Genomic DNA, 15,582 nt, shown 5'->3' with positions numbered 1-15,582 from the left:
CAGGTCTTAGTATTGCTGCAATTTATTACATACTCTTACCACAGTGCAAAGCCTAAGTCTGGAAAATAATAAAAGGTATGTCATTTTTTTAAAAGGACAATTGAAACCATATTGCATTATAAATATGTGTCTTTCTTCTGGGAAGTTCCAAACATTTCACACCAGTTGATCATCAAGACATGTTTATGGATTATTTAGGGGTTATTGGTGGGGAGTATAAACTTCCTGAATACTAACTTCTATAAAACACTAAATAAATATTATTGCCTGGAAAATTTAATTTTACAAATGGAAAACAAATACAAAGAGACAAAATAATTTCTCAGAAACAGATTTCTCTATATAACTGTCCAGTGTGAAAACTTTTCTGCTAGAAAATAACACAATACAATCTGGCTCCAGTAGTTAGAACACAGAGGTTTGCAGTAAAAATAATTTCTTACAGAGTGTTATCATGACACAACTACAGACATGAATGCTTTTGCTACAGTGATACATTTGTTAATAGGATAATCTGCACATTTTTATTCAGCCAATAATAAAATGACATGTGTATTTAGGAAGGCACTTGGACTCTGATATCTTACATCCTTGATGCTTTTGCCCTTCTAATGAAAACCAACTTCTATCTTGGAAGTACCTTGTCTCTTGAATTTGCACATAAATATTTTGGAAAGTTGAGATTATTTCACTGACATTTCATGTTCTCCTCACTGGCAGCTAATCACCATGACCACAGCCTTGAAGAAAGAATCATCTATGGAGTAGAAAACAGTAGCACATTCCTAGAATGCAGTCCAAAGTCACAGCGAGCATTGGTCTACTGGCAGTTTCAGAGGCGAAATGAGGAGCGAAAGGAAGAGGTACAGGAATACACAGACTGGGTTATTGTGACTAGATGGAAATGTCTAAGTGAGAATTTGAGGGAAGGAAAAGGTACTGAGATTCCTGAGCCTTTGCTGAAATCATCAACAGTTCCTTCATTAAATAAGTTTTCATTGTGGACTGATTACATGGCAAGCTCTGGGGGAGAAACAAATGAGACTTGGTAAGAAATTTTGCCCTAGAAGCACTTTGGGGACATATTTCAAAGACCCCCTTCTTGCAAAGCAATCATATTAGCATATTTGTACATGAAAAAAAACAACAAAATTTACTTCCAATTTTAACTTTTGTTCAATTAATTCTCCTATATAAACTAATTAGACTTTCTTCAGTTTCCTTCTCAAATGGGAAGAATTTAGGAGGGTGTAGCAGATTTAGGACAGATGTCTATCCACTCTGATGTGAACCACCATTTCATCATCAAGCAGATTCTACAGGTTGTATCTTCCCTTTGAAGGAATTATAATAAAAAATTCATTGAGCCCTCTCATTTGAAGACATTATTAAATAATGGTAACCAAATTGTTTTATTCACTTATGAAATATATCTTGTGCATATAATTTTATAAATACAATATGAATACGAAGGTAAAAGTGCCCCAGTGGCTTCTTTTGATTCTTCTAGTGCTCATTAAGTTACAGAATTCTAATGTTTGATATATTGCTAATTTAGACTATCTGAGATTTCTACTGTAAATGGCATTGAAAATAAATTTGAAATTAGATACATTCCAAAGAATACATTCCCCTATTTTTCACATCCAAAAGAGTAAATTGAATAAATTATTATTAAAACAGAAATATCAAATTCATTTTCTTTTGCTTGCTCAGCTGTTGATATTTTATTTTATATTTTTTCAAATCTTATTATGAGTTCATAATAATTCCTTGTTGATTTCAGGTATCATGTGTGTACTTCCAATTTCATTATATAATTTTAATTTTATGTCATACATATATACTCATGTAAAAATTTACAAAATAAAGTATTCTTTCCTATAGCTATGGATATATTATTACAAGAAATTGTCTTAAAGTAGTGGTACAATCAGTTTTCCAATGCATCTTGTATTACATTCATCTTGACTTTTGTTTTTTGTTTTTTGAGGTAGGGTCTCATTCTTGCCTAGGCTGACCTGGAATTCACTATGTAGTCTCAGGCTCACCTTCAACTCACAGCAATCCACCTACCTCAGTCACTCAAATTCAGGGATTACAAACGTGGGCAACAATGCCTGGCCCTTTTTCCAATGCATCTTAAAAACAAGTGAGGGATCTTATGGCTCTATCTCTACTTGAAAAAAAAAAGATCGTTATTTTTCAGGTTAGAAATTTTGTTGACTTCAACAAGTAATCTAAATACTTTCTGACAGAGAGATTCAGATTGCATACACATTAAATATGTGTGTTTTATGATACTTTGTTTCCTGCTAGGTCAGAGTCGATGACCACATCATCCGGACAGAGCAAGGCCTCCTGCTCCGTAGCCTGGAGAGGAAGGATGCTGGCACTTACCTGTGCCATGCTGTGGAACATGGGTTCATGCAAACTCTTCTTAAAGTGACCCTGGAGGTGATTGACACAGAACATTTAGAGGAACTTCTTCATAAAGATGATGATGGAGATGGTCCTAAAACCAAAGAAATATCTAACAGCATGACACCCAGCCAGAAGATCTGGTACAGAGACTTTATGCAGCTCATCAACCACCCCAACCTAAACACGATGGACGAGTTCTGTGAGCAGGTGTGGAAAAGGGACCGAAAGCAACGGAGGCAGAGGCCAGGACACTCCCAAGCCAACAATCACAAGTGGAAGCACTTACAGGAGAACAAGAAGGGTAGGAACAGGAGGACCCACGAGTTTGAGAGGGCCCCCCGGAGTGTCTGAACCATGTTACCTCTAGAAACCTCAAAGGAATAGAAACTTGCTTAGAAAATAACTGGAAAAAAATGCAATATACATGAACTTTTTCATGGCATTACATGGATGTTTACAATGGTGGGGAATTCGAATGACTTCCACTAACTATAAATTAAGACCATGAGTAACTTTGCTAACCAGGCTTTTTTCCAAATATCAATGCCTGATAGAAACCACAGGTGAGTGTGAGTGTGAGTGTTCACATCAGCAGACTCAATGTTTCCCATGAGAGTTCCTTTTACTGGTTTTGCTTTCTTCTTTGCCTGAGAAATAAAAATGTCACTTGCCATATTGCCAAAAGGAGAAAAACTGCATGGGGAAAGCCATTTTATTGACCTAAAAGTTGAAGATAAACTGCATGGGTTTAGAAAGCTGATGAATATTCCAAGACATGATCAGATTCAAGGATACTTTTTGTTTACCAGCACTCAAGTTTGTATGTACTGGAGGAGTAAAGTAAGGAAAATGATACTGAATGAAATGGTCTGTGGAAATCTAAGATACATAAACCATCCATCATTCAGAAGAGTAATGGAACATACTGATCTACTACTGATGTCTTCTTTCAGCTTTGATCTAAAGATGTATTTTATTAAAACAATAATTTAAATGTACTGTGGCAAATATGCAGTAAAATTTGGCTGTTTTCTAAGCTAGAGTAGGTCTTTCTCTTACAATTATTGTGCTATATAGTTTGTTTAAAAATTCCAACTGTGTGCTGCTTTTTTCACATTTTGTTTTTAGTTCTGTAATAAGAGGGATAGACACATGTGCACATTGTGAGCAGTTAATTCATAAAGTCAATATATTAATTCTGGGTTTTTTCTGTAAGGAATGACAACAAATAGTGTTCACAAGCCCCCTTTTGAAAGTATTATCTAAGTTAATTCTAACTTACATAATGTTTTAAAAAACAGAGTTAGTACAGCACAAAAATTGAAGAGTTTCTCAAATGCATTTTGTTATAACTAAAGGAATAATGAAAAGAAAATGAACTATATATCTAATGAAAATAACAAGCATTGTTTGATATAGTGTTAGTAGAATTACTCTGAATTCTTAATTCTGAGCTTGAATCATTGCATGACATTTGAGGTAGAATTCTCTCTCATAATTCCACCAGGAATTGTATCAGTCACTTGATGATTTTTGAAGATAGAGATTAATAATATTTGCCATAATATTTTTTCATCAAATTTCTTGTTTTCTTTTGAATCAACTAACTTTTTTCTAATCTTGCTTAATATAGTTGTCTGTGTGAAAAACACAATCCTGTTCATGTTAATGGGTGTGAATTTACATAGACTATTTTAAATACAACCTTTACATAGAAAATGTAAGGCAACTTACAAAATAAGGTAATTGACATGTAATTAAGTGCTGTGTCCTTTGTTACTGAAGATGACTCCTTGAGAAAAATTGATTTCCGAAGATAAAACTTTCCACATTATAACACATTCTTCTTCCACTACACTTATCTGTTGTTTTTTTTTTTTTTGTTTTGTTTTGTTTTTTGTTTTTTCAGGAATTCCTCCTTACTTAGGTCCTCTGTCATGCACATAAATGCAGAGAAAACATCTTACTGCTAATTAATGTAGTGACACTAAAACTTTAATTCAAGTTATCTTAGATTTTAATTAACTTAGCATTTATTTCTCACACCAAAATGCACGGAGTTGTTATCCCTCTCAGCTGAAATTTTTCACAGGTGGAAGCTCACATTTTACTTTTAATTATTACTTAAATAAATAATTTGTTGACACTTCAAATAAAAACAAAATAATCTACATTCAACTTAGGCTCCTTGACAAAGATGGTGTTACTTTTGGATGTGCATCCTCAACCAGAAGCCGAATTGGTTATTTGAATGACACTTTTGTACAGAGAATAGTGTTAGAAATATAAATCAACGAACAAAGAGTGCTCTAAAAATAGGTCATTCATTTAGTGTTATAAAGTATCTTAGCTGTACTAAAATTCAATGTTTCTTTAATTCTAAATTTGTAGCTAAACAAATTTATTTGCTATAACATAAATATCTTATATCTTTCTAATCCTTAGCAACACAGGATTTAAGGAGATAGAGATTGTATAGCAAATTCATGGATGGCTTCCAAAACCTGAATAGATTTTTGTCTTGAATTATGAAATCACAATAAAAAGTTTATATTTCAATTTAAAAAATCAAAAACAAACAAAACTGGCATGTCTTTATAGATCATCAGATAAGATGTCAAACAAAACTATATCTATAACATACAGATAAATAACACTTGTTACAGTTTGAATTTTCTGCTAATGTGTATTGACAGAGGGCAGCTTGCATGAAAAAGATTAAATGTCCCATTTAATAATTCAATTTTAGTAGACTTTGGCATATGCATGTGTCATCAGAGATGGCAAAGAGATTCATATGACCTTAAGGCAATGATAACAGTCATAAAGTTTGAAAAAGATGCATCACAGCTGAGAGCCATTGAGAGCAAATGGAAAATGTAAATGCATGCAAGTGCACACTAATTGCTTCTTTTATGTATTATTTAGTGATTTACAATGGTATGTATTTAGTATTTTTTGCTACCTACACACTAGGCAACAAAGGTGTAAATAATTTTGCAAAGAAGAGAAACAGCAGTGTAAAATAGCTACTGCATTTCAATGTGTGCAACATCATCTTAAAATGCAAGATTTGCCCACACATGTGGTAAAGTGGTTTGTGTGCTGCCCAAGGGCAGAAGTTGTGTGCCCCCTCAACAAGCATGCTTTGGGCCAGGTAGTGAGTATGTTCTGGATCTGCATTTAACATTGTCTTTCAGATGGGAGCTAGAGAACTGGAGAGAAAACTGTAATGAAACTGCTGCTGTAAATTATTCCTTTCTAGCATGTACTCAGTTGCTAAATACACATTTCTGCAAAATACTTGAATTCAGATGTCTTTACTATTACCTGTAGCATATGGTGTGAAGGAGCATAAGCATAGAAACATTCAAAGGTAGTCAGGCTGCTGCATCATCAGCTAACAGATTGCCTCATTGTAGGCATCTGTATACTGGATTCTAGGATGATGTGTATTTTATGTCCTGTAAATATTGTTCTTTTTGTCTCATACTTGGAAAGAAGTCATAGGGATGAAATTCCATAACATATTTTATCATAACTGATTACTTTTAAAAGATCTATAAAGATGCCAGATGTCTGTCATTGATAGGCCTCTCCTGAAGGTCATAGGCAAGTTTCTTATGATAATGAAGTCATTAGTTTAACATTTTGAACTTTATCTTATTAATTGAATTTTAAATGAAATTTCAGCTTAGTAGAAGTCTCATTGGATTTAATGGCTTCAGAAACACACTTAACAGTTGTACAATAACCTCTTAGATATGAATAAGCCTATTGCCAAAGACATTCATGCTTTTTATTTTAACTTTGTAATAACTATTTAAAGTCAATATTAATGTTTGCAAGATATATAAAGAAGTTTTCAAAAACTTTGCAAAATCCTCCTAGTTTGTTTGATTTCTAAAATTTTCTTAAACTTTAAGTTAATAGATTGAGATGACCTCAGCAGAAAGGGGGCTTCATATAATTAGACATTTTCATCATTCCACTAACCAAACAAAACATCACACTCATTCCAAGTATGCAGGCATGCACAGAAAGGGAGAGATAAATATTCAAATGCAAACAAGCCATCAAAAAGGATGAGTTTGGGTGTAATGAAATTGGGAGTCATGTGTAATATCCCATACCTGTAGTCCCAGAAGCCAAAAGACCGAAGCAGAAGGGCTACGAGGTTTAGGCGGCTTGGTTTATGTTGTGACAACCTGTCTGAAGGAAAACAGAGTTGGGAGAATGGAGGGAAAAAGTGAAGGAGGGAGAGAGGAATGAGAAGATGGAAGGAGGTTAGGAGGAAGGAAAGAAAGGTGGGAAGGAAGAAGAAAGGGAGTGAAAGAAGGGAGGGGAGGAGGGAGGAAAGAGAAAAAGGAACAAGTCAAAAAGAAAGAGTGGAAATGAAATAAAAAAGAGTAAAGGAAAGGATAAAGAAAATTAGGCTTCTAGACACTTTGCCCCTTAAAACCACATTTCTTCCTGTTCAAGTTAACTTTCATAGACAGATCTTGACTATCAATTATGTGTAGTGACAAGATGCTAACATGAATGAGAATAACCTTACCCTCCAACAGCTCACAATGAATATGAGAAACACTGACATGAATGGTCATCATTACATGTGGTAACTTTTTGTGATGCTACTAGCTGTAGAACTAGACAGTCTGCTGTGTTAAACATGTGCCTTGCATATTTATTTTTCTTGCCCCACTTAACACAATGTGGTACCTGTTCCATACTCATCTCCCTTTCTATACTATGAGTACCTATGAGGAGAAATTGCTCTGGTAATAATTGATTTTTTGAGACATGTAATCCAGGCTCTAACTTCTGATCCTCCTCCCTCCTCCTTCTTAAAGATGGAATTATAAGTGTAACATTACCACAACCAACAGGGTTTGTGTATAATTCTTTTCTGCTCCTATTCTACCCTTACAGCAATTAGAGGAACCCCAAAAGTCTACTGAAAAGAATCACATTACAATGTAGGAAGTGCAAAACTTTAATACCCAACAATAATGCTTTAAGTCAAAAAGAAGAAAGAAATTAATGCATAAAGTCAGGTCAGGGAACACTTCAGAGGAAAACTGTCAGTGGAAGCATAAATACAAACATAAGTCAGACTTTTTCCTGAAGAAGAAAAAGAAGTGACTATCTATCTGACTACAAGAAATTAGAAGAAACATTGTGGGGTATGTGCAAAGTGTTCTTTGTTTCTTCTTAAATTGTTTATTTATTTATTAGAAGACAAGGGGGAGAGAGAAAGAGAATGGGTATGCCAGCGCCTCTATCTGCTGCAAATGAACTCCAGACACATGAATCACTTTATACATCTGGCTTACATGGGTACTGGGGATTCAAACCTGGGTCCTTGGTATCACAGGGAAGCTCCGTAACCACTAAACCCTCTCTCCAGCCCAAAAGTTGTTTGTTTACCTTTCTGAGAAAGAAAAAAAAAAAAAAAAAACACTCCAAGTAAATGGAGCATAGTATTATTTAAGAAAAGAAAAGTGACTCATGCTGTCAAAGTGGTGTATTTTTAGATCTGCGTTTTGGTTTGTTTTGCCGTTCTCAGCCCATGTCTCATTCCTAGCACCTGGCATCATGTTAGAGATTCTATCTCTTACTCCCACCACACATTCACCTTAGCTTGCTTCTTTATATTCACCTCATTTATCTCTACTCAGTCAGAGTCATAATATTCATCAGTATTCCCTCAGCAATCTTCTAAGTAATCCTTATGCCAATTTTTTTTTTTTTTTCTGTAGTTCAAACACCATGCCTTGGCCAGGAACTTAGAGTTGCAAGGGTGGAAAGCTGGGAGATGATTTCTTTGGTGCTTTAACTTGGGTCCAATGGTAGCTGCTGTAACAGTCACCCACTTACAACATTACCTCCAAAATCTTTTGTTAGAATACTCAGTCTTAGAGTCCAGCATTGCCTTGCCAATTAACAACATAGCTTCTGCAAAAGGACCTTTAAAGCCTCAAGTGTTCTGTTCATCCCTTGGATGGAGTAATTCACAAACAACCAATTGTTTGAGATGAGGACACACAGGTAAGGACAGACCTTTGAACTAAAAAACAACAACAAAAAAAAGAGAATGAGAGAGAGAGAGAGAGAGAAGGATTGGGAGGAGAGAAGAAAGAAAAAAGAAGAAATGAAATAAGGAAAGAAAAAATAGAAAGAAAGAGGAAAAGAAGGAAGGAAGGAAGGAAGGAAGGAAGGAAGGAAGGAAGGAAGGAAGGAAGGAAGGAAGGAAGGAAGGAAGGAAGGAAAAAGCTAAAAAAATAAGTCTAGATTCACCTTGAATGTTAACTCCACACAGTTTCATTAAACTGTCAAGTTTTCTCACATAACTAAGGAGTGTATTTTATTCCTTTTTATCTAAACATTATTCATGTAGATACAGTGTTTATTTATCTAGTATCTAAGCAAAAGTTCTAATGTGTTCAAGTCATCACAACTGGGATAATGGTAGAGTCTTCGCTTCCCCCTTCTCTGTGTGAGCTTTGCTAGAAAGTTACACTCTAGTAAATACATATTTAATTCCATGTCACTTGTGTTTCCCTGTTCTTAATGTTTTCTGTTTTATTGATAACTAAATCAAGAGGAGTTTAAATAGTTTACACAAAATTTATGCTTAAAACTAAATTATGTTCCATTTTTGGATTTCTTTTAAGAAATTTCAGATTCCAGAGAATGTGAATCTCAACATTTCAATAGAGTGAAATTTTTGTTAGAGCTAAAATGCTAATATTTATTTGATTTGATTTATTTGATTTATTTCAGTGACTCATGCAGTTGTTTTTTACCTTGCTGCTAGTTTAAGTGCAGGTCTCTACATGTATATTGATGCGTGCTTCTGAACCTGGGTAGTAACTAGTCATGGGATATCTATGAATCAAGTGTGCCTTCGTATCATCTACCAGCATCAGTATTGCTTTGAATACTTTGGTCCTAATGACATGTCACTTGAAATTACTTAATTTTATTTGGTTTGCACTAACTCAATTTAAGTATTACCTAATAAATTCTATATAGCATCATAAAACTGATGTCTGGTGTCCATTTGGAGACATGCACTGTCAGAGTGTAAATGTTTTCACTTAAAATCAAAAATCCGCCGGGCGTGGGGGCTCACGCCTTTAATCCCAGCACTCGGGAGGCAGAGATAGGAGGATCGCCGTGAGTTCAAGGCCACCCTGAGACTACAGAGTTAATTCCAGATCAGCCTGGACCAGAGTGAGACCCTACCTCGAAAAAAACCAAAAAAAAAAAAAAAAAAATCAAAAATTCAAACCTATCCTAGAATTATTTTATTTTGATTAAAACAACTATCTACTTGTCAATAAAAATGCATCATTATTAATGTTTCTCCTTTAGTTTCATTACTCTTTCAGAATTTATAGACAAACAACCAGGAACACTGTACAATAAAAACATCCATTGCCATTTGACATATAAGCTTTTCTCTTCACCCATTTAAAGACTATAATGTAATCTGTGACCATTTCCATATTCCCTTTATAAGTTCCTCTTTGTAAATGAACACTGATTTTTAAAATTATGTCATATTGGGTAGGTCAACATTCATTTTTGAGAAGTATTTGTGTATTTTTAAAGGACATTATCTGATTGATAGTACACACTAAATTTCAGAGCATAGAGGTCTTATTCTGTATTCCATATTCTGTAGATTATTATAATGTAATATTATTCTGTATTCTGTAAATTATTATAACATATTACAATATTAAGTAAATATCATAATCAGGGTTACAGGAGCATGAAGGTACATTATATTAAAGTTACTTCCCAGAGATAGTAAAAATGTATTTTCATATCATCTCACTATATTCATATTTTGATAGTTTTTTCTGATTTTCTTATATAAACTGGAAATCTTTATGACTCCAAATTTATGGATAAAAGTTAATATGTAGCTTATGTTCGAATTAACATTCAGCTAGCCTTAAAATCTCAATTACAATCTTGTTATTTGATTCAATTAAAAGAGAACTTTTTAATCACCATATTATATAACACATAGTAAAAATAAAATGTCAAGTTTTTACTAAGTTACCACTGCAATAAGTATTATTTTAGTTTAGGTCACTTATAACCAATATACAAAATTGATTTACTGACTTGAGTATTTGGTAATATAATATGGGAAAGGAATCAACTAATGGAAAACTGGCCAAGTGTTCAGTTATAAAGCACTTTGATTGATTTTTACAATTTATTTTCTCTAACAAAACAAAGGAAATACATTGGTTTATTCATGTACATTTCTTAAGCCAATTAAATGCAGCAAAAATAAAATGCTTGGATTCAGACAAAGTTAAAGAATTTTATCAGTGACCAAATTAAAAAATATAGGTACTCATATACCCATACACTAAATTTACTTTTTTAAATGAAAATTATTTTGTTAAAATATATCCACATTATTTTAACAGTAATTTGAGTTGATAGTTTTGTGAGAATAATGATAAAATTTACATTCCTTTAATAAACTTTAAAGACTATTAGCATTTTACTATAATGAATGTGGCTAAAAGTTGTAAATACTTCTCTATTAATTGCTATTCCCCAGAACATAGACGTTATCAATATCTTATATGAATATATATGCCAGAAAGAAACCCTATGCAAGTTCTCACTCTACAAAATATTAACTCACACAATACCCTGTAGGCATATTCATTCCAAGTATTCTGAGTTAATTTTTACTTAATGTGTATATCAAGATGATTTAATTTAAAAATAACAAAATTTAAGGGGTATTTCAGAAAATGTAAGAAATTCTGAATTGTACTGAGGGTATGTGTTCAAATTAATTTCTCCTACTTGACACTTGATTGCAAGTTTCTACACCTCTCTTCCAGGACAGTGCTTATTAGTAATGGACTAGTTCAGTGGATGAAGTTCAATAGGCACACCCTCCCTTAGAATCAGACACCAAATTCTTGTTAATTTTTAGTCAAAAGTGACAGTTCAGAAAAAGCAACTTGTTTTTAATAGTCATTAGAAAATATGAATTATTTCCAATACAATTTCAAATCCCCAAATTAGTATTGAATATATATTAATATCATCAGTTTCATGGGTGTGCATCTGTCATTTTCAATTTGTTGTGTCCCTTTACAATATCACATGGGATTCAGTAATGTAATATTTAGTTAAAGCATACTTTTAAAACCAAAATGCAGTGATATCCTAAGAAATGTTTGTAGATTGCTAAAATTTATGTTCTCTGGAAGAATGGTCTCCAGTGATATAAAAGCATTCCTATTGTCCCCATGCACACTCTGACATTCCTAAAAATTTGTAGTGAAATTAGATAAGGACCAACACTCATGAATTGTCTTCTGGTGCCAAAAAGTATCCTATGACTCACAAACCCACATTCACACATGAGCACACACACATACACAAAAAAGGGAAATAAAGAAAAAACTCCCATTTTAGATATAATCCCTTTTTATTTTTGTCTCATGTTTTCTAAAATTGTAGCTTATTTCTATGATACTTTTCCATCTTCTGAAGTTTCTACCCCATATTTCTTCCCATCTAGCATCTTGTGCCCCTCCACATCTCACCAATGACCTACTTAACATCTTCAGTTTGTGGTTAACTGGCCTATTTCTCCAATCCACCTTCAATTAGCCAGAGGGGCAAAAACTTGAACTTATTTTCAGTTTGAACTGCTCTACCTTAAAACTTTCAAACTCTAGGGTGAATTTTGAAATATATCATATATAAACCATGAATATAACCTTTATACAATTTAAGAGAAATAAAATGGATATTATATGTTTCCCAGTATTATTAAAACTATAACAATTTCTGCTCTTTAAAATAACCATGGGCTGGAGAGAAGCCTTAACAGTTAAGGTGCTTGCTTACAAAGTCTAAGGACCCATGTTCTACTCTCCAGATCCAACACAAACCAGATGCACAAAGGTGAGGCAAATGCAAGATCACACATGCCTAGTAGGTGACATAAGTGTCTGGTATTTGATTACAGTGGCTGAGGCCCTGGCCTGGCAGTTCTTTCTCCCTTTCTGTAAAAATAAAAGTAAAATAACCATAATGTCCCTTTTTAACCATGCTTTCATTTATTTCCTCTGAAGGAGTTAGTAATCTGAATTCCCTTACCATACATCTATCTTTTCAACTTTGCATTTTTGAGGCAGTACCTTCAGGTATCCCTGGTACACTTCAACTTACTATCTTCCTGCCTTTGCCTCCTGAATGCTGGGACTGCAGGACAGCAGAATCTCCCTAAAGACTCTTCATCTTCCACTTCCAATCTCATGGCCCAACTTTTGCTCTTGTATTCTCAATAGGACAATCTATGGATGGAGCCATGGGTACAATTTCTGAGACCTGAAAAGTCCTTAAGTAAATCAGAGCAGTCAGTACAAATGCCAAGAAGTAGAGCTCAGATTCAAGAAACTGCACATTTAGTTCTCATTTCACTAATGTTACACATACAAAGTGTAACATCAGTAGTCAAGATGAGTAAGAATGATTCTCTGAGAAACAACCTACTATAGACAGAGAAGCAATATCTCCTACTTTGTCATAAGTGATATAGGAGCATAGTTGTAGGCATGTCATAGTAGCAAAAGTAATAATACAAAATGTGAGCATACTGTCTTCTTTATGAAGTCCATGAATTTTATTAGTACATACAATACCTCCAAACTTCCTTATTCATTAATAAGCTAATTAAGTGACAGTGTTGTTAAATACTGCTCAATTCACACAAGCAAAATGTGATAGAGGGGCTACAGCGATAACTCAGCAGGTAAAGCACTTGTCCGCATAGCCTAAGGAACTAGGTTTGAGTCCCCAGTACCCACATAAAGCCAGACATGCAAGGTGGCACAATTGTATGGAGTTCATTTGCAGTGGTTGGAGGTCCTGGCGCACATGTTCTCCCATCTTTGTATCTATCTACTTCTTTCTCTCTCTCTCTCTTAAGTAAACAAATAAATAAATGTGATAGAAATGAAGTTCTGGGCCAGATATAGATCATGATTATTTGTGTTCCTGGAAAGATAACTGGTTATTTTAAATCTAATTTAAGGGAATGTACTGTATGGAAAGAGAGAAAAAGAATGCAAGGCCTTAGAAGATGAAGGAGGGAATGCTCTGGGTTGGCTTAGGAAGAAGGAAAGACCTTCCTCACTATGACAGAAGGAGCAACCAGGTGTAAATCAACTGAAGAGGTAAGAAATGGACTTAGGAAGCTAGCAGGCCCAGGTTGAATGTCAGTTATGGACCTTTACTAGGTAGTAGCTTCAGGATTGTGTTGTTTCCTTAATTTCCTGGGTGTTAGTTCCTCCATCCCCAAACTAGATTTCTCAATATGTTGTCTGTAGAAGAGACACGATTCTGAAATTCTTCACAGAGTTGAGTAATAATGGACATTGACCTACAGAATTGATACTATTGATCCATATATCTTTTCTTCTTTTCTGTCCTGGTAATGAGAAAAGATGTTCCTCCTTATTTCCAATTAAAACACTGTGAGTGATATCAAATGAAACACTCTATATCTGACTCACCTCAGTCTCCTATAACTATAATTCTTCTTTCCCACTATTCTAAAAGAATAATCAGAATAACAATAATTTCCCTTATTTAATGGTATTCATTTGAATACTTGTCTACATTTTTTATTTTCTCATAACAATTTTCAAAGGAAACATTAAATTGAAGATAAAAAATATATGTTTGATTTTGTATCATTAAATTAAGATGTTGACACATACCTTAATTTTCAAGAATGATATATTACAATTATTAATTACCTGATAAAGTTCTGCCTACATCATCCCTTCTCAGTAATACATTTTAAGATAAATCAGTCACCTAGACATGGCAGCACACTTCTGTCATCTCAACACTCAAGAAACTGAAGTGGGATGATGCCAAATTGAAACGCTTTTGGGTTACATAATGAGACTTTGTCTTATAAAAATAATTATATGCATAATTAGTCAATTATTTGGTTCTAAATGATTATTTATTGATTGTTATGTACTTTTAAAGATGGTATTTTCAAGTTTATGAACACTTATGGTAAGAAAGGTTTCATTCATGAAGGTTAACTAGGTTTATATAGGACTAATAAGATATACTGAATTAAATATAACTTAAAAGCAGGGTGTGGTGGTGCACACCTTTAATCGGCACTTGGGAGGCAGAGGTAGGAGGATCACTGTGAGACAATGTAATGAATTCCAGGTCAGCCTGGACTAGAGTGAGACCCTACCACAAAAAATAAATAAATAAATAAAAATAAAACAAACAAACAAACAAAAACTTAATATGTCAAAAAGTATGGCAAATAATATTAGAATAAGGTTATGGTTAAAAAACTTTAAACAGATATATACATATATATATGTATGTATATATATAATATATACAGATATAGATATATAGATACAGATATAGATATATAGGCATATATACATTCATACATATATACATATATGTTAGAAAAATACTTATCCTTAACAAGATACACAATATCTTACTAGAGGAATAAGATATAAGATTGACACTTTTTAATAATCTCTAAAGCACACATAAAAATACTATCATAATTCATTCCTAGAAAGATAATATATGAAAAAAATCCATTAAAAAGTAAAGATGAGGGCTGGAGAGATGGCTTAGCGGTTAAGCGCTTGCCTGTGAAGCCTAAGGACCCCAGTTCGAGGCTCGGTTCCCCAGGTCCCACGTTAGCCAGATGCACAAGGGGGCGCACGCGTCTGGAGTTCGTTTGCAGAGGCTGGAAGCCCTGGCGCGCCCATTCTCTCTCTCTCCCTCTATCTGTCTTTCTCTCTGTGTCTGTCGCTCTCAAATAAATAAATAAATAATTTTAAAAAAAAAAAGTAAAGATGAGGGCTGGAGAGATGGCTTGCTTAATCACCCCGGTTTGAGGCTCAATTCCCCAGGACCCACGTTAGCCAGATGCACAAGGGAGCACATGCATCTGGAGTTCGTTTGCAGTGGCTGGAGGCCCTGGCATGCCCATTCTCTCTCTCTCTCTCTCTCTCTCTCTTTTTTTTTTTTCCTCTCTCTCTCTCTACCTCTTTCCCTGTCTGTCACTTTCAAATAAATAAATAAACATAA

At 34.1% G+C, this 15,582-nt stretch overlaps 1 protein-coding gene across 2 annotated transcripts in view; it reads left to right on the top strand.

Annotated features, from left to right (window-relative positions):
* Sema3a (semaphorin 3A) overlaps positions 1 to 6,311 on the top strand; it is a 427,884-nt gene extending 421,573 nt beyond the window's left edge. For both annotated transcript variants that reach the window (XM_045160315.1, XM_045160316.1), the window contains exons 17-18: positions 721 to 863; positions 2,320 to 6,311. In XM_045160315.1, coding sequence (XP_045016250.1) covers positions 721 to 863; positions 2,320 to 2,775 — 599 coding nt within the window. In that variant the 3' untranslated portion in view covers positions 2,776 to 6,311. The remainder of the gene's footprint in view (positions 1 to 720; positions 864 to 2,319) is intronic.
* Positions 6,312 to 15,582: the final 9,271 nt, after the last annotated feature.

This window comes from Jaculus jaculus, chromosome 10, assembly GCF_020740685.1.
Source record: "Jaculus jaculus isolate mJacJac1 chromosome 10, mJacJac1.mat.Y.cur, whole genome shotgun sequence".
NCBI lineage: Eukaryota > Metazoa > Chordata > Mammalia > Rodentia > Dipodidae > Jaculus > Jaculus jaculus.
Note: the sequence above shows the minus strand (reverse complement) of the source record. Positions and strands in the feature narration are given on the sequence as shown.